Source organism: Vipera ursinii (assembly GCF_947247035.1).
Source record: "Vipera ursinii genome assembly, chromosome: 7".
In the NCBI taxonomy this organism is placed as follows: domain Eukaryota; kingdom Metazoa; phylum Chordata; class Lepidosauria; order Squamata; family Viperidae; genus Vipera; species Vipera ursinii.
In genome coordinates this window covers 53,030,193-53,054,542 of record NC_139521.1, presented here as the reverse complement: position 1 = coordinate 53,054,542, position 24,350 = coordinate 53,030,193, and the positions used below count along the sequence as shown (strand labels likewise).

Sequence of the window (24,350 nt, the reverse complement as noted above, 5' to 3'; positions counted from 1 at the left end):
ACATGGATTGTTACCATTTGTCAAATGAAATCAGGAGACTGGCAATGTCTTTCTGTCAGTGAAAAACAAATATGCAAGAATTATATAAACATTTATACTGTGCTTTGATTAATAATAAGAATTGTATCAGGCTGATTTTTTTAAATGCAGTTTTATAGATGTCTTGATAGTTATCCAGGTGTGTTTCTCTGAACCTACATAATTAAGTTTGAAGAGTGCTTGATAAGGTAGTGCTTTTGAGTAAGTTAGCAAAAGTGAGGAAAACTGCTTGGAATTTTTAGGAATTGAATATTGTATTGATTAGTTTTTGGCTGGTCATCCCCATTAATTTATTTCACCACTCTCACCTGTAAAAAATTGTGCATATGAAACCAGTTCAGCTTGTTGGCAGTTTTAAGGCAAAAAAAAATCTGGATGATTTCATATTTGAAAGTTGATATTATAGAAAAATGACAATATTATTTTCATATTTACTTCTTGTGTACAAGGGGTTTTACTTTTTTTTAAAATCCCATTTATATCCCACCCTTCTCCGAAGACTCAGGGCGGCTTACAATTTTAAGCACAAACCAATGTGCTTAGCAATAGCCTTCATTCTATGTATATGCCTGCTTATTAGGGCTTTTGGGGCCCCCCAAGCGGCATTATTACAAAGTCAGCTTATTGCCCCCAACAATCTGGATCCTCATTTTACCTACCTCGGAAGGCTGGAAGGCTGAGTCAACCTTGTGCCTGGTGGGATGCAAACCTGCACTAACTTATTTTATTTATTCAGTTTATATTGTTGCACCATCCCCTCAAGGTATGAGAAGCATCTATTTTTTCAAGCTCAGTGAAGCTTAGCTTTTTCTAACTTGATTCTTTCAATTTGTCTTGGTAGAACAGTTCCCAGAATTCACTGCAAGCATGGGTTATAATAGAATTGCCAGTTTTAGATATGGAGAAAATGTTTTTTGAAATACAGAACACCTCTCCCACAGACATCAATATACCCAGAAAACTGGTAGTTCAAGTGGTTTCCATCTCAGCTTACTTTTTAACATTGCAGTTTTCTCTAAGAATTGGTTTTGTAAGAAAACATTCAGTGATTTATTTTCTCATCTGTGTTTTGATTTTCTCGTGAGTTTTGATGTAATGAATAATAGCTGACAAATATTTTCTGAACCAAAAATGAAGTTTTTAATGCTGACTGCCAATTCTGAACAGATTGGATTTAAAATATCTCAAGGCACATATCTCATATATAATTGTTAAGGTCTTTTCTCCACTACATGCATCTGAAAAAGAAGTAAAGTGGGCATTTATAAAAAAAATTCCAAACGGGTACTCAGATAATATTGAGCTGCAGATATCCCTATTCCAGATGGCCAGATCCCTCCTAGATAAGGAGGAGCCAGGGGATCTGTTAAGTGACACTTTGAGGAAAATTTACAGCAGGGGTGTCAAACTCAATTTCATTGAGGGCCGCATCAGCATTGCGGTTGCCCTCAAGGGGCCGGGTGAGTATGGCCAGGGTGGGTGTGGCCTACTGGGTGGGCGTGGCTAGAGTGCGTATGGCCTATTGGGTGGGCATGGCCAGCTCTACATCGCATCAAGGGTGCCTATGGGGGCCTGGGGAGGAGTGGGACAGATCTGAGGGTCTCTGGCAGAAGGAGGGTCTCTGGGCCAGGGCCAATGCAGTGGGACCCGTTCCCTCACTGTTTCCAGGATGGCTTCGCGGGCCACATGAAACCACTTCGCGGGCCGGATCCGGCCCCTGGGCCTTGTGTTTGACATGTCTGATTTACAGCATTGCTAGACAGTTACTAAATTTTGGTCAGAGACAGACCCCTTCAGAGACAAACCCTCATAGTTTCTATGGGCGGATGGTTATTTATTATAACTTGTAGTGGCTAGTAAACTGTAGTTATGCCATGAATAAATACTGCTTTTTCAGAATATAGGGAAAACAGATACGTAGAGCTAAGGATACATTTCCTGACAGTTAGAACAATCAGTGGAATGACTTGTCTCCAGAGGTTTTTAAGAGATTTGACAACCACTTACCTGAAATGGTATAAGGTTTCCTGCTTCAGCAGGGTGTTGGATTAAAAGACCTCCAAGGTCCCTTCCAACTCTGATATTCTGTTATTTTTCATTGAAGTTTACTTACAAGGCATACTTTATTTGGGGGCTTGAGCAGGATTATAAACTTTATTAGGAAAAAAAATCAAAAATGCTGACATGCTTCTAGCCTACTCCCAATAGTCATATTTTTTTTTTAATCTTGTCGGGAGGTGAGGAGGGAAGAGCGGAATCACTTGCCTCTCCTCTTAGCTTCATCTTGCATTTTGCTCTGCTATATGAGTAGTGTAGAATTAAATGGAAAGATTGGATTGGGGAGGGGTGGGGTGGGGTGAGATGAGATGGCTTCAAAAATGAATGGCAAATGTTTTGTTTGCAAGCCAATTCATTATATTTGTCTGTCTCTCTGCGGTGTATGTATTAGCACACTATTTTGCTGCATTAATGGGAATAATAAGCATAGCACTTCAGAATCAAAAATGATACCAAATAATACAAGTTTGAGAACCTATGTGGTCTCAACTACAGGTACCAGCATTCTTTGTCCTGGTTTATATATATATATATATATATATATATATATATATATATATATATATATATATATATATATATATATATATATATATATATATATATATATATATAGTTCACTATATTCCGCTGTGAGATTTCCATGGAAACAGATAATGAAAAAATCCTTCTGTAATAATGTACTGTAATATTTCTAAGTCTTGTAACAGAAGCATCCATGAGCCACAAGCACTAATTTTCATAGGATATCTTACCGAATTTAGCAGCACTCATGCCATGATCTTGTGAGGGGTTTGATATATACTGCTCAAAAAAATAAAGGGAACACTTAAACAACACAATGTACTGTATTTAATAGTAGGATGTCTTATCTTGTGTTCCCTTTATTTTTTTGAGCAGTATATAATTGATCTAGGCATGGAGACATGATAATGGATTTTAATAAAAGTTTGATTTGATCTAAATTTTCAATTTGATTTTAGACTTTATTTTCATAATTTATGTATTTATATGCACAATGAGCTTGTCGATCAGAAGGTCGGCAGTTTGGCGGGTCGAATCCCGAGTGCCGCGTAACAGAGTGAGCGCCTGTTACTCGTCCCAGCTTCTGCCAACCTAGCAGTTCGAAAACACGTAAAAATGCAAGTAGAAAAATAGGGACCACTACGGTGGGAAGGTAATAGCGTTCCGTGCGCCTTTGGCGTCTAGTCATGCCGGCCACATGACCACGGAGATGTCCTTGGACAAGCGCTGGCTCTTCAGCTTTGAAACAGATGAGCACCGGCCCCTAGAGTCGGAAACGAATAGCACGCATGTGCGGGGGGAACCTTTACCTTTTATGAACAATGAATCAGAATCAATTTGTATAAAAATATACCTCTACAAATTATTTATTTATTTATTTATTTATTTAATTTGTATACCGCCCTTCTCCCTAGGGACTCAGGGCGGTGAATACTCGGGGCTTCATTAATAAATCCAGAAAACCATAGAAAAATCAAGCATATTTTAAATTGTAGCTATTTGTACATTTTAAAGGAGATAATATAAATCTATAATCGTACTTAATATTTTCAGTTTATTTTCTAAATTATATATGAATTGCAAGTATCTTTTTCTATAAATGATTTGTCACAAAAGTATTAGGAAATAGTCACTGATGCTTCTACATATCTGATTCCAAGAGCTGAACAAGAGAGTGTTTTAGACATTGAAGCTCAGTTATGTTTGTATTTGCGTGTGTTGTTTATCTGAAACAAAGCTCAGTATTAGGCACCACTGGTTACTGCCAGCTGGGACCTCACACTATATAGTCACAGCTGTGCATTTAGCATTTATGCCTGCAAAGAATAGCTAATTACAAAAAAAGGAGGACAAAGAACACTCAGTAGCGTAAGTACAATACCATATCTGTCTTGTAATCATGTATTTTAAAATACTAAAATAGTGAAAACACTGAGCAGCATCTAATAGTAGCGACAACTTCAGTTAAACACATTCACCCACTTCATCCTTTTACTTCTAGAATATAATTTTGTATAAGTTTTCATTTCATTTCATTTCATTTTACATATTTATTTTTAGGAATACACAAACTCCTTCAGAACTGTTTTCAACAAGCAGACTATATTCATTTCAGTGATATCTTGTAGTGATATTTTACTTTTTTCAAAAAAACTTTAGTGATACTCATAGTCCTTTTAACATAGAGTTTGCTGTTAAAAAGTCTATGAATTGTGGATGACACCTAGTTTTTCATAGTTCTTGTACCAGTACTTTATTGGTAGAATGTGTTCTACGCAATGTTTCTCAACCTGGACAACTTTAAAGATGGGTGGACTTCAACACCCAGAATTCTCAGCCAAACATCTTTGCAACTTATAATTTCATAATTTTATTGTATGAACCATATTATATTACTTGTCATTTTCTAATATTAATGTTCTGCATAGAGTTTAACAGAGGCTTGTAGAATGAAGATATCAAAGTATCTTTAATCACTAATAAATATGGCAGAACATAACTTAATCACATTTATAAATTCTTTGTTATTTATCTGATACTTTTTTTCTTTTTTAATCTTTTATTATTTGTATAAATAAAGGCTGTGAATATATTCAATATTTGTTTTTTCTACTGTTTTTTCCACAACAACATCTGTGAGGTAAGTTCACTGAGAGAGAGTGATTGGCCCAAAGTCACCCAGCCATATCTGATGCTTAAGGCAGGACTAGAATTCACTGCCTCCTGTTTTCTAGCCTGATGCCTTAACCACTTCACCCAACTGGCTATTCATTCTCCATTTTATATATTTAGGAGTCCCAGCTCATTAGAACAAAGCTAAATTATAGGACTTTTATGACTATTTGATAGGTATTCTCTGGGAAGATGTTCTGAGCACCTCACATGTCACTTTAGAAATCTCAGAAACTTCAACTAAGCCTATTTAATAATTTTGTATTCTGATATTGCTGAGCTGTGCTGAAACTAGTCCATGGAAAATTTGGAAAAACATTTTCCAAATTATTTTATGCAGCGGCTTGGTAGGATGCCTTAATTTTGCCAAATCATTTAATATTTTGAGGATCTGGATAAAATAGTGTTGAGGCCCATAAACTCCAAAAAAGGAAGGTCATATGAAAGCTAGAAAATATTAGTTACAAGATTTCCTCTGTTTGTATCAATTGCCATCATCAGTGCTCACACTGTTGCAACCTACAATTCTTATGCCCCCCTATCCCGCTGCTTTTGTTATCTATTCCTAGCCTTCAAGTGTAAAACCTAAGAGCAGGGATCCCCAACCCCTGGTGCGTGGACCAGTACCGGGCCGTGGCATGCCAGCAACTGGTCCTCACAAACAAGCAAAGCCCCATCTACGAGATGCAGGCAGCACACAAAACCATGCACCCTCCAGTCTGCAGAAAAACCTCTCTCCACAGAACCAGTCCCTGGTGCCCAAAATGTTGGGGACCTCTGCCTAAGAGGATGTCCTAACTAGATTACAGTTTATTGAATCAGTCTCAGAAGATGCATTATTCATCATAATACTCGGGAGTTTTTTGGACCACTGAAAAACAGAAGTGGATCTTTGGTGAGCTAAAATTAGTCCATCATTTCTTTTTCAGATAGTACTTAGCAAAATGTGTGTGTGAGAGAGAGAGACCCTCAGTCCCCCAGGAATGTCACTGTATATCATCATAGGCTCTGCTAGCAGAATTTCTGGCAATTCTACCTATGAATCATGAGAAAATTGAGCATTAAAATAGTTCTGGTCAAGATGATTCTGGTCCATACAATTCCAAGATTCCACAGTTACAGCAATAGACATGTCAATGCAGAATCATCATGATACAAATATCAGTATTGCCCTCTAGAGACTTGCTGGATATGATGGTAGCAAACTTTATTCCTCTAGAGCAGGTATGTCAAACACACAGCCCGCGGGCCAGATATGGCCCATGCAGGCCATGCCCCACCCCAGCCCCTCAAGGGCAAAACGTCACGATATGGCCCACGATGCAATTGGGTTTGACACCCTTGATCTAGAGTTTTCTCTTTGAGTGGTGAATTACTTAACTTGCCATGTAACATATCAACATGACAAAGTAGTATCCTACCTTAATTGTCTGCCAGATGATCAGAGAGGAAGAAACAAAAATTGTTGAGTTTAGTCACCACATGCATTCAATTATTCATTCTTGGATATCCTGGCTGGATATTATTCTTACTAGTTTTGTAGTTGCGTCCTGTGACGACAGCTACCTGAGTGCCTTTGCAAATGTAGGTACTGTAGTTCTGTAATTAGTGTGCTCTGTTTTTCATACTTTCCATCTTTCTGAACTGGTGGTGCATTCTTTCTGAGACTGAGATTTGCTGTTTTTTGTTGAGTATAGTTGTATATAACATTTTGGGAAGCCCACTATTAGAGCATACATATACAAATCCAGTGGAGAAATAATACTAATAACGAATTGTTTACAATATTCAGACTGCTGCACATTTTCAGTCAACCACTCAAATTGTGAAGTTTCTCTTTGATAGTTCTATACTAGTGGAGTGCATAAACAAGAAGAGTGGCATGAAATTGCCCTCTTTACTCAACCTCTGGCTGAGGCTGTGGGGTTGTGTGTCACCTGATTCTTATGGCTATTCATCTTGCAGAGAAAGACTGTGCTGGCATATGTTCCTAGCTGCGTCAATTAATTACAGTAATTGGTTCTTAGTAGCCTCTTTTGTACATAGGAGATACAAGAAATAAATATTTTGCAATCCATGGCAACACTGTGTTCAATATTTCAGTGGATGGTGGCATGGTCTGAATTCATTTGCAGACACCAGTGTCTAGTTATGTTGCAGCTTGATTGCCAAGCTGGTCAAAACGTTATTTAAGATGACAGCGTGTTCTCATAACTCTGCTAGGTTTGCTAAACCTAAATGTATCCCATATAGAGCTGTAACTTTGGCCACCTAATGAGAAGGAAGGACTCACTGGAGAAGAGCCTAATGCTGGAAAAGATTGAGGGCAAGAGAAGAAGGGGACGACAGAGAAGGAGGTGGCTGGATGGAGTCACTGAAGCAGTAGGCGTGAGCTTAAATGGACTCCAGAAGATGGTAGAAGACAGGAAGGCCTGGAGGAACGTTGTCCATAGGGTCGTGATGGGTCGGACACGACTTCGCAGCTAACAACAACATCATGGCCATTCATTTTTCAGTTTGTTTCAGTACTTTCTCCATGAAAGTGATTATATTTTATTATACTTTATACTTTATTATACTTTATAATTTATTAATTATTAAACATTTATGCAGCTCAACTTGCAGTGATTCTGGATGGCTTACAACTGTCAGAGAAATTATAGTAAAATAATAAAAGATAAATATAAAAGATACTCAGCATGATAACATAACATGTCTTACTTTCACTTTCCCTGGGGAAAGAGCCAGCTCTTCACAATTCTTCTAAATAACAGCGGAATGGGGTCATTTGGACCTTGGGGAAACTTCATTCCAGATTGCAGGTGCTACTACTGATAAGCTTCTCAATTGATGACCATTGTTTAATTGAAGGAACAGGGAACATGTTAACCGTGCAGGATCAATCAGCCAAGCAGATGTTGTGAGAGAGAGGTGGCTCCACAAGTAACCTGGTTGTCTGCCTTGTAAGTCTATAGGTAACAACCCGCACCTTAAACCACACTAGATGCAAATTGTTCTTGATTGCTTGGAAAATAGTCTCTTAGTGGTGTTCACATCAGCTTGACAGAACAGTAGACTGTCTTTATTGATAAACTTACTATGTATTTAGTTCTTTGAGATAGTTCATTTTTTATTATTAAGGTAGTCTTGAGCTTTCATCTATGCAGGATCAAATTCTACCTACGGTAATTTCTTCCTTAAGCCCTCTACAACTCATATGTAGGTGATATATGTTAGGTCTATTGTTCATTCTGGAAGGATAGGCTTCCATATTAAACAATGCAAGTGCAAGTAGCTGTCAAAATAGTGGTTACTAATAGGCTCTGTTACTATCTGAAAATACATCCCTAGCAATTGGGTATCTGCACACATTAGACAGATCAATCACTAATAATTGTTTCAGTGCCAGGTGTGCTATTGAGGGATATTTCACATATAGCAATCTGAAGATAACTTTTTACTTTCATTAGCCATTTCTGTCTAGACATCAGATTCCACTTTGCAATCTTTGGGTATATAGTGTTATCCCTTAGTATTTTCCAGATTTCACCCATATTTCTAGTTTGTTACTCTTATGTCTGAATCAGATACCACACTGAAGACTAATTGGGTACTTGACTATAATTGAAGTTCTACAAGTCACCTGTGAGTTCATAAAATCTACTTATTCTTCAAGGGACAGTAGCTCAGCTTTGATATTTCGCTTATTTTCTTATTTTCTGTCCAAGTCAAGCCATTTTGAGCATAGGATAAGAGCATCTTAAACAGTAATTGAACAATTTATTGATTGATGAATCTTCAATTAAATACTATATTATTGTTATGACATCACACTCTTATTGGATGTGTTTCCAGTAGTAAGTTTGTTGATAGCAAGCCTATTATGTCCATAGGATCTGCAAACATGGGTGAATGGTGCTAATGAAAATGGCTTTGTCCTTGTATCATTTGGAGCTGGAGTGAAATACTTACCTGAAGAAATAGCAGATAAATTGGCACATGCTCTGGCTAGACTTCCTCAAAGAGTAATTTGGAGGTAAGTTATATTAATATCATTATTTAAAATATAAATAAAGTAGATTGATGAATGTTTTTGTTTTATGGAAACCTGTGGATCCCAAAGCCTGGGGTCTATTGCTTTTCTCACTTGTACATAAAAGTTTCTGTCTCGTTCTTGAAAAACATTCACAGTTTCAATTTCAAAAGCAGTGTGAAATCTTGATGTCATGGTTCCGACAGATAAAACTCTTCAAAGAACTTTGAGGCATTGTTTACCTTAAAGAATATTTATTCAATTAGCATCGCATTGGCAGGTATATGGTCGAAGCCAAAATCTGAATTCTCCTACCCTTAGCATATAGTATCAAACACAATTCCCTCCTCTAATTAACAGTCATAAATCACATTCTCCAATTAATTTGAAATGCAGGTTTTCCCTCCTGTTCTCCAACCCACCATTTCTTATCATCTCTTATTTCAAAAGCTCCTGCTTTCACACACTATTACCATATTGTTATGTCTAACTAACTCCCATCACATTCCTCCTCCTCCCCCAGTATCATCTAATTCTAAAAGTAAATCATAGGAAAGAAAAAGGCTGCATCTCCATATGTTGTCAAAGCAAGAACATCCGATGTTAGCAGCGTTGACATCCGGGGGCCCCTTACAAAATGGACAGACCCTGTAGCGCATACAAAAGTGTATGTTAGGGACTGTCTCTCGGTTTGTTAGGGTGTTTCTCATAGAACCTTTTGATGAGTCTGTCGGCTTTCACATTGCTGGATTTCACCCAACTGGCTTCAGACAACAAGTATCCCTTCCATTGTACTAGATACTGCAATTTCCCTTTAAAAGTTCTAGAGTCAAGAATATGTTTCACTTCATAGTGAGTCTGTTCTGCCACTACGAGGGGCCCGGGTGCCTTCTTAGAGGGAGGTCTTAAAGTGCAGCCCTGAAAAGGTTTCAACAAGCTGCAATGGAAGACAGGGTGAATTCTCCCTGAAAGCCTAGGGAGTTTCAATTCTACTGTGACCAGATTGATGATCCTTACAATGGGGAAAAGCCCCAAGAATTTCGGTCCTAATTTCTTACTGGGTAATTTGAGGCGTAAATATTTAGTCGACAGATAAACCTTTTCTCCAACTTGGAATGTTCTTTGGGGAGCCCTCTTTTTATCAGCCTGCTTTTTATAGTTCTTGGGAATCTTTTTAAAAGCAGTTTTTGTGTTTCTCCAAACTTCTTCCCACCCCCTCACCCATTGATCAAGTGTCTGGGAAGCAGAGGGCATCTGAGGGTATTCTTTTCTTGTGGCTACTTTGAAACGCATGTAGCCGGTGCTGCTGTGAACAAAATTATTGTAGGCCACCTCTGCGAAAGGGAGGAGGTCAATCCAGTTTGTTTGCTGGTAGGAAACATAGCTTCTGAGATATTGCTCCACCATTTTGTTAGCGGATTCTGCAGCCCCATTGGTAGCCGGATGAAAAGCAGATGATAAGCCTTGAGATGATCCAATTAATTTGGAGGGCTCCTCCAAATTTCGCTGTGAACTGCGCCCCTCTGTCCAAAATTATTCGTTTAAGGGCGCCATCAGCCGGTAGATATGTTTCAAGAAAAATTTAGTCAGTCGTTGGGCAGATGGGAGTCCTTTGCAGGCAATGAAATGAGGCTGCTTCAAAAACAGGTCTATCGCAGTCCAGATGACAGTATTCCTCTACTTTCAGGTAGGTCTACTATAAAGTCCATAGCTATTTTTTCCCATGGTTGAGAAGGGTCTGCCACCAGCTGCAGTAACCCAGGGGGGTTTCCCTGAAATTCTTTTCATGGTGGCACATACAGTACAACTCCTGACATAGTTTTCCATATCTCATTTTAGCCCCGGCCACCAAAATTGCCGGCAGATGAGGTATAGAGTTTTTAAATATCCAAAGTGTCCAGCCTGTTTTACATCATGGCTGTGTTTGAGAGCATTAAGACAGAGGGCTTTGGGCAAATACAGTTTCCCCCCCCCTTGTAAGCCAAACCATCCCTGCATGTTAGGGAGGTTTAATTGTCTTTGAATCATTGATCGTTGAGGAGCTCTTGTTTTATCTTCTTTGCCCCAGGGTCATCAGGATTAGGGGTTCTGAGGGGCGTGAGTTGAGCAGCAGTTTGTGGATTGGAGATAGTTGCCTCATTAACCTCTTCACGTTCGCTTTTGTACTGGGGCAATCGCGATAGCGCATCAGCTAGGAAGTTTTTTCCTCCTGGTATGTACTTTAGAGTGAAGTTGAAACGGTTAAAGTACTGTGCCCATCACACTTGCTTTGGGGACAATTTGAGGGGAGTTTTCAGTGCTTCTAGATTTTTGTGATCTGTCCATACTTCAAAAGACACCTTGCTCCCTTCTAGATAGCGTCACCAGTTTAATAGCCCTCACCTAATTGTGAAGGCCTCCTTCTCCCAGACTGTCCATCTCCTTTCGCTTTCAGTAATTTTTTTAGAGGTGTAGGTGCAGGGTTGCAGGACCCCACTTTTGTTCTTTTGCTCTGACTGCCACCTTGCTAGTGTCCGATTGGAGTTGTGGCGCCCTCTGCTGCTGTAGGCTCCTCAATGGTTGTTGGATAGGTGGGGGTTGCTGCTGGATCTCCCTCATTTGCAGGCCCCTCAGCGGTTGCTGTACGTTTGGGGGCAGTGTCCAACCTCCTTGCTCTGGTCGTCCTCCCACCAGTTGCTGATCTCCTGGCTTCTGCACCACCCCAAGCTGTTGTAAGGCCTCTGTTAGCTGCTGCAAGCTCAAGGATTGTTGACTTTCCACCTGTGGGGGCTGCCATATTCCCTATTGCTGCAGGGGGCCCAGACTAGGTGATTGATATGCACACCGGTCTGGGGATTGGCTGTCCCGGAGACTGGAGTTGTCTCTCTCGCTGGAGGCTGGAGTTGATTTCTGCTTCTCACCTCTAGCTCTTCAAATCTTTCCACTGACTGACTACGAGCTATACACAGGTATTTCCACTCACTGAGTCTTCAGTGGCAGACGATCTGGTGGCTCTCCCCAGCTGGGAGACTTGAAAAAGCTCCTTCTCCACCTGTGCGCTGGCTGTCGCTTCCCCCACTGGGTAGCAGCTGCTGCCGAGGTGCTGGCTTCAAGCAATTTGTCTCTCTTCATGATGAAATCTTCTCCGAATCTTCGTCAGCATATCCCTCAAGTCTAGGGACAGCGACTGGGGCTTGGGACCCCTAGAAAGTTTGGAAAGTTTGTAGATTTTGGCTTAATGTCATGGTTCTGACAGATGAAACTCTTCAAAGAATTTTGAGGCATTGTTTACCTTAAAGAATCTTTATTCAGTTAGCATGGCATTGGCACGTATATGGTCAAAGCCAAAATCTGAATTCTCCTCCCCTTAGCACATAGTATCAAACACAATTCCCTCCTCTAATTAACAGTCATACAGTAAATCACATTCTCCAATTAGTTTGAAATGCAGGTTTTCCCTCCTGTTCTCCAACCCGCCATTTCTTATCATCTCTTATTTCAAAAGCTCCTGCTTTCACACAATATTACTATATCGTTATGTCTAACTAACTCCCATCACATTCCTCCTCCTCCCCCAGTATCATCTAATTCTAAAAGTAAATCATAGGAAAGAAAAAGGCTGCATCCCCATATGTTGTCAAAGTAAGAACATCCGATGTTAGCAGCATTGACATCTGGGTAAGATGCAGTACTCACCCATTCCATCAGGTTAGAGTCAGTAAGAGGCAAGGGAGATATTGGCTCCTTTTGCTTCATGAAGTAGTCTACCCGAACAATTATTTTGCTGGATTTTAATAATGCCTAGTGCATTTGCTGAGTGTGATATTGTTAATGGAAAGACTGCTGGAACAAATCAATGCCATAATCCAGGTCAGTCAATATACAGTATAGTAATATTTGGATGTTTCTGGTCAAATTGTATAGTTCATTTAATCTCTAAGTGAATAGAAATTGATACAATATAATGCAAGGTTAAACAAAATATATTTCTGAAAATGTAATGTGTATATATTATATCATTTATATGTATCTGTTAACATTCAAAATTAAAAATTGGTGAATATAAAGCAGGTATCTGAAATGAGCTGCCTTTGCAGTTGATTCAGCACTATTTTTGTTTTAATGTAAATTAGTTCATCTTCTAATGGTGCCTTATCATTGTTGGGGGTATTATTAGAAGTGATTAAGGAGTAATGCCAGGACTGTATGTCAGGAGTATAATTCATGGTCACCATGAAAACTATCCCAGCTGCTGAACTAAAGTAAGCAATCTTTGTTTTAATCTTTGTTTGAAAACCTCCAATAATGGACATCCATAATTAAGTAGGCAAGCTAGTCTATGTTTTATAGCTCGCACAATCAGGAAATTCCTATTAATTTCAAATTAGGATACCTCTCTTTAAAGCTTCCACTTATTGTTTTTTGTCCTATCCTCAGGCACTGTGGAAAATAAGTCTTTATCTTCTTCCATGTGACAGTCATTCAAGTATAGAAAAACTGTTATATCTCCCATTAGCTTCTTGTTTTATGCTGAACCAGCAATGGTGAACTTTTAGGCTAACTTGAATTCCCTCACCTCCCAACAAAAGGGAAACAATTCTCCATCTCCCTTCTATCTAGGCCACTCTGAACAACAACACTCAGCAGCAACGCCAAGGTTGGGCCCAAAGTAGAGACCCTGGACTCAACTTCAACCCCAGCAACCCCCAGGCCACTGAAAAAGACCACCTCATGCTGTTCCCCAAGGTATGCGAGCCTTGGGGAATGGTGCAGTTGTCCCATGGTGTAGCACTCTCCAGGATCCGCAGCATGCCACTTAACTTTTAGGTGGTGTTCTTTTTCTGTTCACAGGCCCTTGCAGGCTACACAAGGCTGTTCCATATTACACAAGGCCTTTGTTCTTGAGGAAGCTTCAGAGAATACTGTTTTGTGGCCTCTGTAGCTTTTAAAAACGTGTGAAATAGAAAGTATACCCCATTCTTGCACAGTTTTTCAAGGCTCCAGGGATGGCAAGAAGAGCTTGAGTCTCTTGTGCAATTTCTGTGGATCCAGAGGCTGCATGAGAGCACACCTCACACAACTTCCTTAGCCTTCAAAAATTAGAGAATGGAGTGTGTTTTTGAGAATAGTTGTTAGGTGTTGGTGAATGCTGATGGCTCCTCCAAAACATCATGGCATGCCAACTTTGACATACGTCATAGGTTTGCCATCACTGTGCTAAACATACCAATTTTAAAAAATCTATTCTTCATAGGATTTAGCTTCCAAACCCCTCGCCATCTTTGGTGCCTCCAGTCTTTCCAGTATCCTTACATTGGGAAGACCAAAACTGGACAAAATATTCTAGGTGTGGTCTGACAAATACAGTGTGAAATGGAATTATCAGTTCTCATATTTACCTTATGCTTAATCTATGACCTGTCAGGACACCAAGATATTTCTCACAAGTACTATGACTGAATCAGGCTCACCTCTCTTATACTTGTATATTTTCTTTTTTATTTCTTAGGTGCAGAAATTTTCTTGCCAGTAAAATCTAGGATTCTGTACCTAGGAAATAAAAATGATTGTGTTAGTAAAGGCCCAATGTTCAAGTCTATTAAGATTATTTTGAACCATGAGCCTGACTTCTGAGGCGCTAGCAACATTCCATTTCACCCCAGTTTTCTGTCATCTGTTGAGCATCCTTTCTGTTCCCTCATTTAAATATATATACAGTACATACATACAAATAAATAAATAATATTGGGGCCAGGATAGAACCTTAGGTACCCTACAGCATATCTCTTCCTCATTAAGGACCATTTAGTATGGTTATTCAACCAATTGGAAATCCATCTAGTAGCAATACCATCCAGTTAATCAAATGCCACATAAAGTTTTGGTATACTATTGTACAGTATTCCCCAGGTCCTTTAATCCAGTTGCTTTGTCAAAAAAAGCAGTAACATTGGTCCGGCAGTACTTATTTTTAACAAATACATACTGGTTTCTAGTAAAAAATCTTTCTTTATAAGTGCTTGCCAATCACTTTCATTCAGCTTTCAGACTTGGCATGAGACTGAAACACTATTGGCTGTGCTTTTGGATGATCTGTGGCAGGAGCAAGATTGGTGTAGTCCAACTGTAGTGCATCCATCCTCTCATTACTTTATCTCTTGGCTGCCTTCAATACTGACCAGTTGCAGGGGTTGGGGATGGACAGCATTGTATTGCATTGTTTTTCTTCCTTCCTCGGTGGTTGGTTCCAGTAGTGTTGATCAGGAGTGAGAGGGTCCACCCTTAGCCCTGTTTTGTGGGGTTATGCAGAGTTCAGTTCTCCTATTTAACATTTACATGAAGTTGCTGTGGGTGGGTTCATCTGTTGCCATGGTCCAAGGTTTTAGTATACTGCTGATATCCAGCTGTACATCTCCACATCTGGTGAGTTAAGTGATGCTATTGAGGTCCTTCTTGATGTTTGGAAGCTGTTTTGGGAGTTTGGATGGGGAATATCAAGCTTCAGCTCAACCTAGGAAAACTGAATGGCTTTAGGTTTGGGGAGGGTTTCAGAAATTACCCTCCTTAGTGCTGCTGTTGGTTTCCCCCCCCCCTCCTATCATGACACTGAATCTGGATATGTAGAAAAGAAGCATTAGCAGATAATTTTAAAATGTCGTGCTTGGTGTGGGGTGTGTTGTGTTTGAAGCTGTGACAAAATCCCTGGAGATCATTTCCCAAGCAGTGGGAATTATCTGGCCTGAACATGTAACAAGTAACAATTTTGATTTGGCAGTCTGGTGGCTTGGGGGGAGTGTATGTGGCATGACAGTCCTTTTCTCTTAACTGCTGAGGTGGGCCTGGAAGATTGGAGCTGGTGGTGAAGGCGGCTGCGTTGGACTGATGATGGTTGATGCTGATAATTGTGGTGGCAGTGGCATTGCCTAGCACAGGGATGAGAAATCCAGGGGTGGGAGAGAAAAGGCTTCCACTGACTTTCAAAGACTGTACCAGGGAAGAAGGTGGCAGAACAGTCGAGGTATGAGAGATGGCTACGTATTTGTTATCATTGTGGGGAGGGAAACAGAGAGTTGCTATGGATTAGGTTGGCTGTGGCCACTGAGACCCATGTGGCTGCACTATTACCCCCATTAGATTGATAGCTATTTTACCTCCACTCAAGTTGCATCTGGCTGGCATTTTGAGGCTCTCTGCATGGATTATCTCAGTGGAAACTCATGCAATTAAGAAAGCCTTGTAAAATGACTGGATAGGGTGGATTTAACATCAGGCGGAAGATTTTTGATTGATTAATGGAGTAGTTGTTATACTATAGCAGTCTAATGAGAGGAGATTAGCTGGGGGTACTGGAAAGTTGATATTGGAATGACTAAAATTAATTGCCTAGAGGTGCTGAGTGCTAGGCAAAAGTGCCACTGACATTAAGAATCCTTGATTAGTTGAATGGTGTGAGAGAGGAAGGGAACAATGGGCTAAGACAGGGGTGTCAAACTCAATTTCATTGAGGGCCGCATCAGGGTTGTGCTTGACCTCGGGGGGCAGGGAGACGTGGCCAGGGTGGGCATAATGGGTGGGCATGGCCAGCTCAACATCACTTGTATCAGGGGGCATCTGTGGTGGCCCAGACGGGGCTGGGGGGATCCATCGTCTCCAGCCAAGAAAGGTGAGACCAGGGCAAGCACCATATCCTTGTCTACCAGAGGAGCCTTGCTGTCCCTCTCAGACCATGCGGAGTACCCCCAGTGATGCAGGTTGCCCAGAACCCTTGACAGTGGAGGGCAAGCACCCAGTCCAGCCTTTCCCAAGGGGTCACCCAGCTGCACTTACCTCCTCCTCAAGGCTGCTGCTGATTGACTCGCTCTCCTTGGCCAAGTTGCTCATGGTATGTGAGGGAGGGAAAAATGTGTGGGTCAGAGGGAGGCCCACTCCCTCTTTCTGTGAGGAGACCCAGCTTTTTAACCAAAGCATCCTCAGTGATAGGATGGGAGACCACCAGGAGAGGTCAGGAGGAGGGGACAAGGGGATGGCAAAAGGGCAGCAGGGCTGCTCATGGCCAAGTGTTAAGGCAGGACTTCCCTCAGACCCTCCCTCTCATTATAATCTTCCTTTCCCCCTTTTCTTCTTTTTCCTTCCCTCTTTATTCTCCTTTCTTTCTTCTTCCTTCCCCTCTTTCCTTCTTTTTCTTTTTCTTTCCTCTTTCCCTTTCTCCTTTCCTTCTTGGATGCTCAAATGCAAAAGGGGAAACATTTCTCGATGCCTCCTTGCCTTGTGATCAAATGCCACTTTTGCTAGTGCTCTGTGGCCACTTAAAAGACTGAGAACAAACCAGGCTCACTTTATCCCGTGTTTGCATTTAGTGGGGGCATCCACAGACAACAGTACAGCAAAACTGTCAAAATGGTGGCTGTGATAGTTGATCAGAGCTCCTCTGGTTTTTATGTGCAAAAGCTTTAGCATTTAGGAACAGAGGTAAGTTAGTTGCTTTTCTATTAATACATAATCCTTAAAAGGGTTCTCCTGTAGGGACCCTGCTATGGTCTAATTTAGACTGGAAATATAACAAAAGAAAATATTTTCGCCCACTCTGCTTTGTCCTGTTTTTCCTACTAGAACTGGCTGTTTGCAACACACAAGGAGGGGATACTTTCCTAAGAGCTCACAATTCAAGAATACCAATGTTAAGTTGGATTGCCAACAAAGTCCTGTCTGTGACAAAATAAAACACAAAATTGCTTTCTCCTTTGAACCCAAGTCTCAATGGATCCAGGATTGAAGCAGAACTGCGTGAACTGGGGCATCTTCAAAAAAGTTGCCTCTCCTTCCTTCCTTCCTTCCTCTTTCTCTCCTTCCCTCCTTCACTGCCTCCCTCCTTTACATTTCCATCTCCTTCCTTCCTTCCTTCCTTCCTTCCTTCCTTCCTTCCTTCCTTCCTTCCTTCCTTCCTTCCTTCCTTCCTTCCTTCCTCCTCTACTTCTCATTCCCATCCCTTTCCTTTCTGATGTGTGGGGGGTGATTGCCAGCGCTGCCGGTGGCCATGCTGCTATCCCACGTGGGCGGGGGTGGTCCTGGTGAAAGGGAAGCCTCATGGCTGCAAGGCTAGGGCCATGGAGGTCCTGGTGGGAGGGAGGGTGGCGCTGATCTACAACCTGGTTGTGTCCATCAAAGCCAGATCCATAGGGCAGCCCTGGAACCAGCGAGGGGCTGCCCCACCGCTTCTGCCCAACCCCTGGGTGTTTGCACAGGAGGCGGTGAGCGCCGCTGTCCTGGGTGAAGTCATCTTGCAGGGTAAGACAGCCAGCAGGCACTGATTTGATTTCTCCCCTGTCATGGTCATATCACTCCGTGGTAATCTTCAATTCTTTGGTGCCACCACTCTCCATAAGGAGGTTGGGCCTATTTGAACACCTCGTCCCAGATGACTAATGGACCCAGTATGTGTATATGTACACACACACACACACACACACACACACACACACACACACACACACATATATATATATATATATATATATATATATATAGTCAGTCAAGTGGATTAAGATGAATAAATAAACACCTGAAACAAGCCTGTTCTCACACAGCTGCTATGGTACCCACTCCCCCACAATCAATATGCCAAAAAAAAGAGCTATTGCGCTTTCCTTCTCCCCACTCCCATGCTGTGTCCTAGTATGGAGGATCCAAGAAACATCCCAGTATTTTGTTATATACTCTTTTTATTGATAAATTGTATGTTGAAAACTAACACTACATTAATGTATTCTTTTTTGGAATGTGGTTTTAAGTTTCAATTTTTTTGTGTTTTAGATTTTCAGGTAAAAATCCCAGGAATTTAGGTAACAATACAAAACTTATAGAATGGTTACCACAAAATGATTTATTAGGTAAGTATTGTTGGAAGTTATCATTTAAATTTACCCTTTTGTTTTGCCCATTTTATAACCTTTCTTGCCACAGTTGTTAAGTGAATCACTGCATTTGTCATGTTACTAACACACTTAAGGGAATCTGACTTCCCCATTGACTTTGCTTGTCAGAAGATCACAAAAAGTAATTACTTTTTTTTTATTAGAGTTTTACAAAAAATTTTTTTACAAAACATCCCCACTCATAGACATATTCTTAGACAATATCTTGGTCTTATTACTATTTACCTTAAACCTTTCTTGCCACAGTTGTTAAGTGAATCACTGCATTGTCACGTTACTAACACACTTAAGGGAATCTGACTTCCCCATTGACTTTGCTTGTCAGAAGATCACAAAAAGTAATTACTTGATCCCAGGACACTGCAGCCATCATACATGTAAGCCAGTTGTCAAGCATTCGGATTTTGATCATGTGACCACAAGAATGCTGCATGTGGAAAGTGGTCATAAGTCACCTTTTTCAGTGACATTGTAACTTTGAACAGTCACTAAATGAATGGTTGGAAGTCAAGGATTACCTGTATTTTACTCTAAATCTGTATAGGAATATCATTAACATGGATAATTAGATAGCTGATCATTTGTATTAGCTTTAGATTAGAGCTGAACGGTTTTTTTGTATCAAGATTTACATTCCCTCAGAGGTAATGTGTGAGGTAGATGGGAATGAAATCACAAATGTCTTGAGCCAGATTATTCTCTCTGATGTAGCCTTTTCCCCACTTCACTTCCTGACACCCATTTCTATGTTTGAAGCAACAGACTACCAGGAAGAGAGAAGTAATTCTTTCTAGAGGTCTCAAGTGATCTTTTTCAGAAAGCTTTTGAAATTCAAGTTACATGAAATGAAGCCAAATTACAGGTTGCTACAGATTAAACTGTCTATTTTTTATGATAGACAATAAACACAAATTACATTTGAAATACTGTGTCAATTGAACATTCAAAAGACCTTTAGATTTTTATGCAGTATATTCATATTGAAGTACTGGTAGTCTTTATTTAGAACTGCCTCAGATAGTGACTGTTTGCAAATTTGATAGTAACAAAGGATTCATTTTCTGACCAATGCACACATTTACAACATCAAAAGCCTTCACTGTAAAACTGATTAAGGGCTAGTCAATTTCAGATAGCAGCTATGAGTATTCTAATCAACTAATTAAGGTCACAGAGCTTAGCTTGTTTAACCAATCTCCACCATGGGAGGGTGCAAACAAAGGATCAGGCACAGGACATTGTATGATAAAACTTTATCTGAATAAAATGGCAGCCATCAGCAATTTTCAGCCTCTCTCCCTCTCTAAATTACATGAATCTCTTAGTTAGCGACTGAGATTTAGTGACCTTTTTGCCAGAACTAACTGCAATCACTGAATGAAGATTACCTGTATTATAGGAGAACTAATATCTAGTCTATTAAATATTTAAGATGATGTACACATATGTTAGCCACCCAAGTAGACCAGACAGGAAACACAACCGGATGAGCTAATTCTGTTTTATTGTAGGGCTATATTAACAGACTCTGCAAATCTAAAAGTATCAAGCTCCTGTTGTCACTTTGTACAGCCTGATAAATTAAAGCAAATCCTTTCCAAGTTTCTTTCTCTTTCTGTTATTCAGATGTGGGCACCCTTCTCTCCTTATCTGATCATTCCCTAAACAGCATCTCTTTTCATGAACTGAGCTCATCCTCACATTCTATTACATCATCTTAGGAAGTTTTGTCATCACCCTGGCAATAAAAGTTGTTGAGTACTATATGTACAGTATATTATGATAGTTATAGATTCTGCCTTTCCTCCAGAAGCTCAAAGCAGTGTATATACTACTCATTTAATTTTCCTCCACAACCCTATGAGATAGTTACATTGAGACAGTGATAGGTGAAAAGTCACCTAATGAACCTCCATGGCTGAGGTGAACATGAACCTGGATCTTCCTAATCCTAGTCTAACAATTTAACTTTTAATTAAAAAACAATAGTTTATTAACATAAAACCAATCATTGTGGAGAAATAGCATTTAAGGATTCACATTTCTTCTTAAATTTATTCTCAGGTTTAGATAAATAAAATGTCTGATTGTAAAAATATATTCCCTGAGTTTGCATGTAGTATTAATATAAATTACTAGAATGAAAAATACCTCTTGGTTTCAAACAATGCTTGCAAGATTGTTAAATTCAGATATATTAATGTTATTTATTAAGATAATTTATTATTTATTATAAATTATTATTATATATTATTATTATTTATTATTAGTTATTTATTAAGATAAGACCTGGCTCTTTGAGCTTTCCGGCCAGGACTGAGGATTTTTTAATTTTTTAACTTATTGTAATTGGGTTTTTAATCAGAGATATACAGGTTTAGATTTTAATTAAGGAAAATTTAATCTATTTTAATTGCTATTAATTTTTGTATTGTAATGTTGTTTTAATTGCCTTGTGAACCGCCCTGGGTCCTACGGGAGAAGGGCGGTATATAAGTTTAATAAATATAAATATATAATATCTTAATCAGAATGGATTTTTTGTGCAATATATATTATTGTCAACTCTATAGTCATTAAGAAAGTGAAGCCATTTTTGTCAGTTTGTTTTTGATCTCATTTGTAGTCTAACAAAATGAGTACAGTTATTTAATTTTCTGTATCCTATCTATGGTAACTGCAGTGAGAAATTCCATATGTGCTTACCATCCATAAGAAAAAAAGTCAAAGGAATCTGAGTGGGCTGCTTATTCCAGTATTACATTTAATACACATACCAATTTTAGATGCATGGGTTTTGTTCTCTATTATGATTAAACACTTTTGTTTCCTGTACCTTACCTTTTGCTACTGTAGGTCACTCTAATATTAAGGCCTTCCTTAGTCATGGTGGTCTGAACAGCATTTTTGAAACCATGTACCATGGTGTTCCTGTGGTGGGAATTCCTCTTTTTGGAGATCATTATGACACCATGACTCGAGTGCAGGCCAAGGGCATGGGTATACTACTAACTTGGAAGACTCTTACAGAGGATGAGTTATATAATGCACTGGTGAAAGTTATTAATGATCCCAGGTAAGAGTTGTCTTTTTTTAAAAAAAAAACTTGCTAAATTTTTAGTAAAATAAAAGTTTATAAATTTAATGGAGGTCTGGAATTATGATGGTATTGGAAAGGGTGTTTTATGGTTTGTAAAGTACTTCTAACTCTCACAAAATGTTGCATTGCCACTCCTGTAATCACATGATTGCGATTTGGGAGTTTAGCAACCTGTTTGTACTCATGATTGGTTACTAAGCACTCCACAATCATGTGCCATTTACAATCTTCTCTACCAGCTTTTCCAGAAAATCAGTGGAGAAGCTGACACAGAAGGTTGCAAGTTGATGCTGCCTGCTGAGTAGATTTTGGCAGAGAAAAATTTCAGCTCATGAATGGAGAAGCAGAGCAGTAAGAAAAAGAGTGTCGGGGTGCCGCAGGGGAGGGGGAGGCCCTGGGAGGATAGGTACAGGCAACTTGGAAGTATCTCCCCATTCAGGGTTAGGGTTAGGGAGGATTTTCAGCTCCTGAGTGGAATCTCCCAGAATCCCCGCCTCCCCCTTAGTCACCCCATGCTCCTTATCTGAGGTTCTGTTTTCTCAGTGACTTGTGAGATTGCTTAATTACTACAACTGGGAATGCCAGGATTGCAATTGTTCAACAAAACAATCATGGAATATCTCATTGAATGACTGCTTTGCTGTGGTCATAGGTTGAGGATTACCTGTATAATAAATTAAGTTTAATTATTATAAAATAGTATGGGAATGCTAGAACTGAAAATGCTGCAATGTTCTTGTTATTTTATTATTATTTCATAGCTACAGGCGACAGGCCCGGAAGCTGTCTGAAATCCATAAAGACCAACCAGCTCATCCTGTTAATCGAACAGTCTACTGGATTAATTACATCCTTCATCATAATGGAGCACAGCATTTACAATCTGCAGTTTACACTGTCTCTTTATATCAGTATTTCTTATTGGATATTGCCTTTGTTGTGCTGCTGGGTACTGCCTTACTCTGCTACATTTTGGCCAGGATAGCAAAATTTATTTGCAAGCAAAGCAAACATTTTTGGTCCACTGATGAACATATTACTATCAATGGACACTACCAAAATGGGATACCAAATGGCAAGTATAGAAGAAATGGTCACATTAAACACGAAAAAAAGGTGAAATGAGCCAACTACTCAAATGTACATTAGCAACGAATCAGTACTATAATTAAATTTTATAGCTGTAACATAGTCTAACACCTACTTAAAGTAAAACAATAAACAGTTCTAATGCTCCCCTACAGTATGTAATCTTATGCAATTAAATTGTGCAGAACTAAGAAAAATGTTTAGAAAAATGAAGCACAACCTAAAATACAAAATGTATTTTATTCTTAATACTGATGGAGAAAGGTCATTCTGGCACTGAAGTTTTCTAGAAGCCTTAATTCTCTGAGGTAATTCATTAGGTATATTCATGTCTGCTCAATTTGCGAATAATATGTGTGTCTCAGAAAAGGAATGGTTTTCCTTTACTTACAATGGTTCTTCCCTTTTTTCATGCACATTTATATTTTAGCAAAGAAATCTTGGTTCTATTTATCTAAGGTTTAATTTGTTATCTGGCAATGATGTTAATTAAAGTCATCTTTCATAGTGTTCAGTACATAGCAATAAACAAACCAGAATTATAATGCAGCCATAAAAATCATATTCTTAAAAGGCATTGAAGAATATGCTGATACACCATAGTTTTGATATACTACATAACTTTTCCATTTTCTTTCATTTCTTTAAAGAAAAGGAAATTGCACAAGAGTACCATAAGGTGTAATTTTATATTTATGTAAATTTTAGTTATGTGCTTTACCTTTCCCTAGATTCGTCATTTATGCCATAGTAAAGTTGTTCTCTTTCAATAACTACAAGGGCTATGTGGATATAATAAATCAATATAAAAATAAATGAAGCAGAGAGATAAATATTCTGCACTGCTCTTTGGAAAAGGATTGTTCTTGTCCCTTCAGCGATGCAGAATCAAACCATTTCTGGTTTGTTATAAAGTTGAATGTCTTAACTATTATATTACTGCAATTAAGTTTTTGTCTCCCCAAACCATAATGGTTCAGAGGTTCATTTAGTTCTATCTATAATCTTTAGAGTAATCTGGTCCATGTAATCCATGTTATCTAGTTGCCAACATCATTTATATGAATCTAAAGGAGGCTATGTTTTGGTTAGTTACACTGTTTTTGTAGAGGTTTGATATCATGCATGACATTAAACCTATAAACTAGTTGAACTCTGTGCCTCTGCCTACATTCATAGCATTATCTTTCTGCACAATGCTTTTTCAATCACTGCAAACAATATAGGTATCTGTTTTTAAACAGAATGGGAATACAGGGCATTAAAAATATTAGGACTGTCCCGTTAAACCAGTGTTGGCAACTATATGTTTATTAAATTTCCTTGTCATTCTGTTTACTTGGAATTTGCACTGCACATGTTGTGGGTGTATATTTATTTGCAGTTTGAAATCCCATGTCTGACAGCGTTAGGAATAAAAACA

General features: G+C 39.2%; 1 protein-coding gene across 1 annotated transcript in view; it reads left to right on the top strand.

Annotated features, from left to right (window-relative positions):
• UGT8 (UDP glycosyltransferase 8) overlaps positions 1-22,963 on the top strand; it is a gene marked incomplete at its 3' end in the record, with an annotated part of 59,192 nt that extends 36,229 nt beyond the window's left edge. The window contains exons 3-6 of the mRNA XM_083367978.1: positions 8,688-8,830; positions 18,617-18,693; positions 21,595-21,814; positions 22,600-22,963. Of these exons, the coding sequence (XP_083224104.1) occupies positions 8,688-8,830; positions 18,617-18,693; positions 21,595-21,814; positions 22,600-22,963 (804 nt within the window). The remainder of the gene's footprint in view (positions 1-8,687; positions 8,831-18,616; positions 18,694-21,594; positions 21,815-22,599) is intronic.
• Between the last annotated feature and the right edge of the window lie 1,387 nt (positions 22,964-24,350).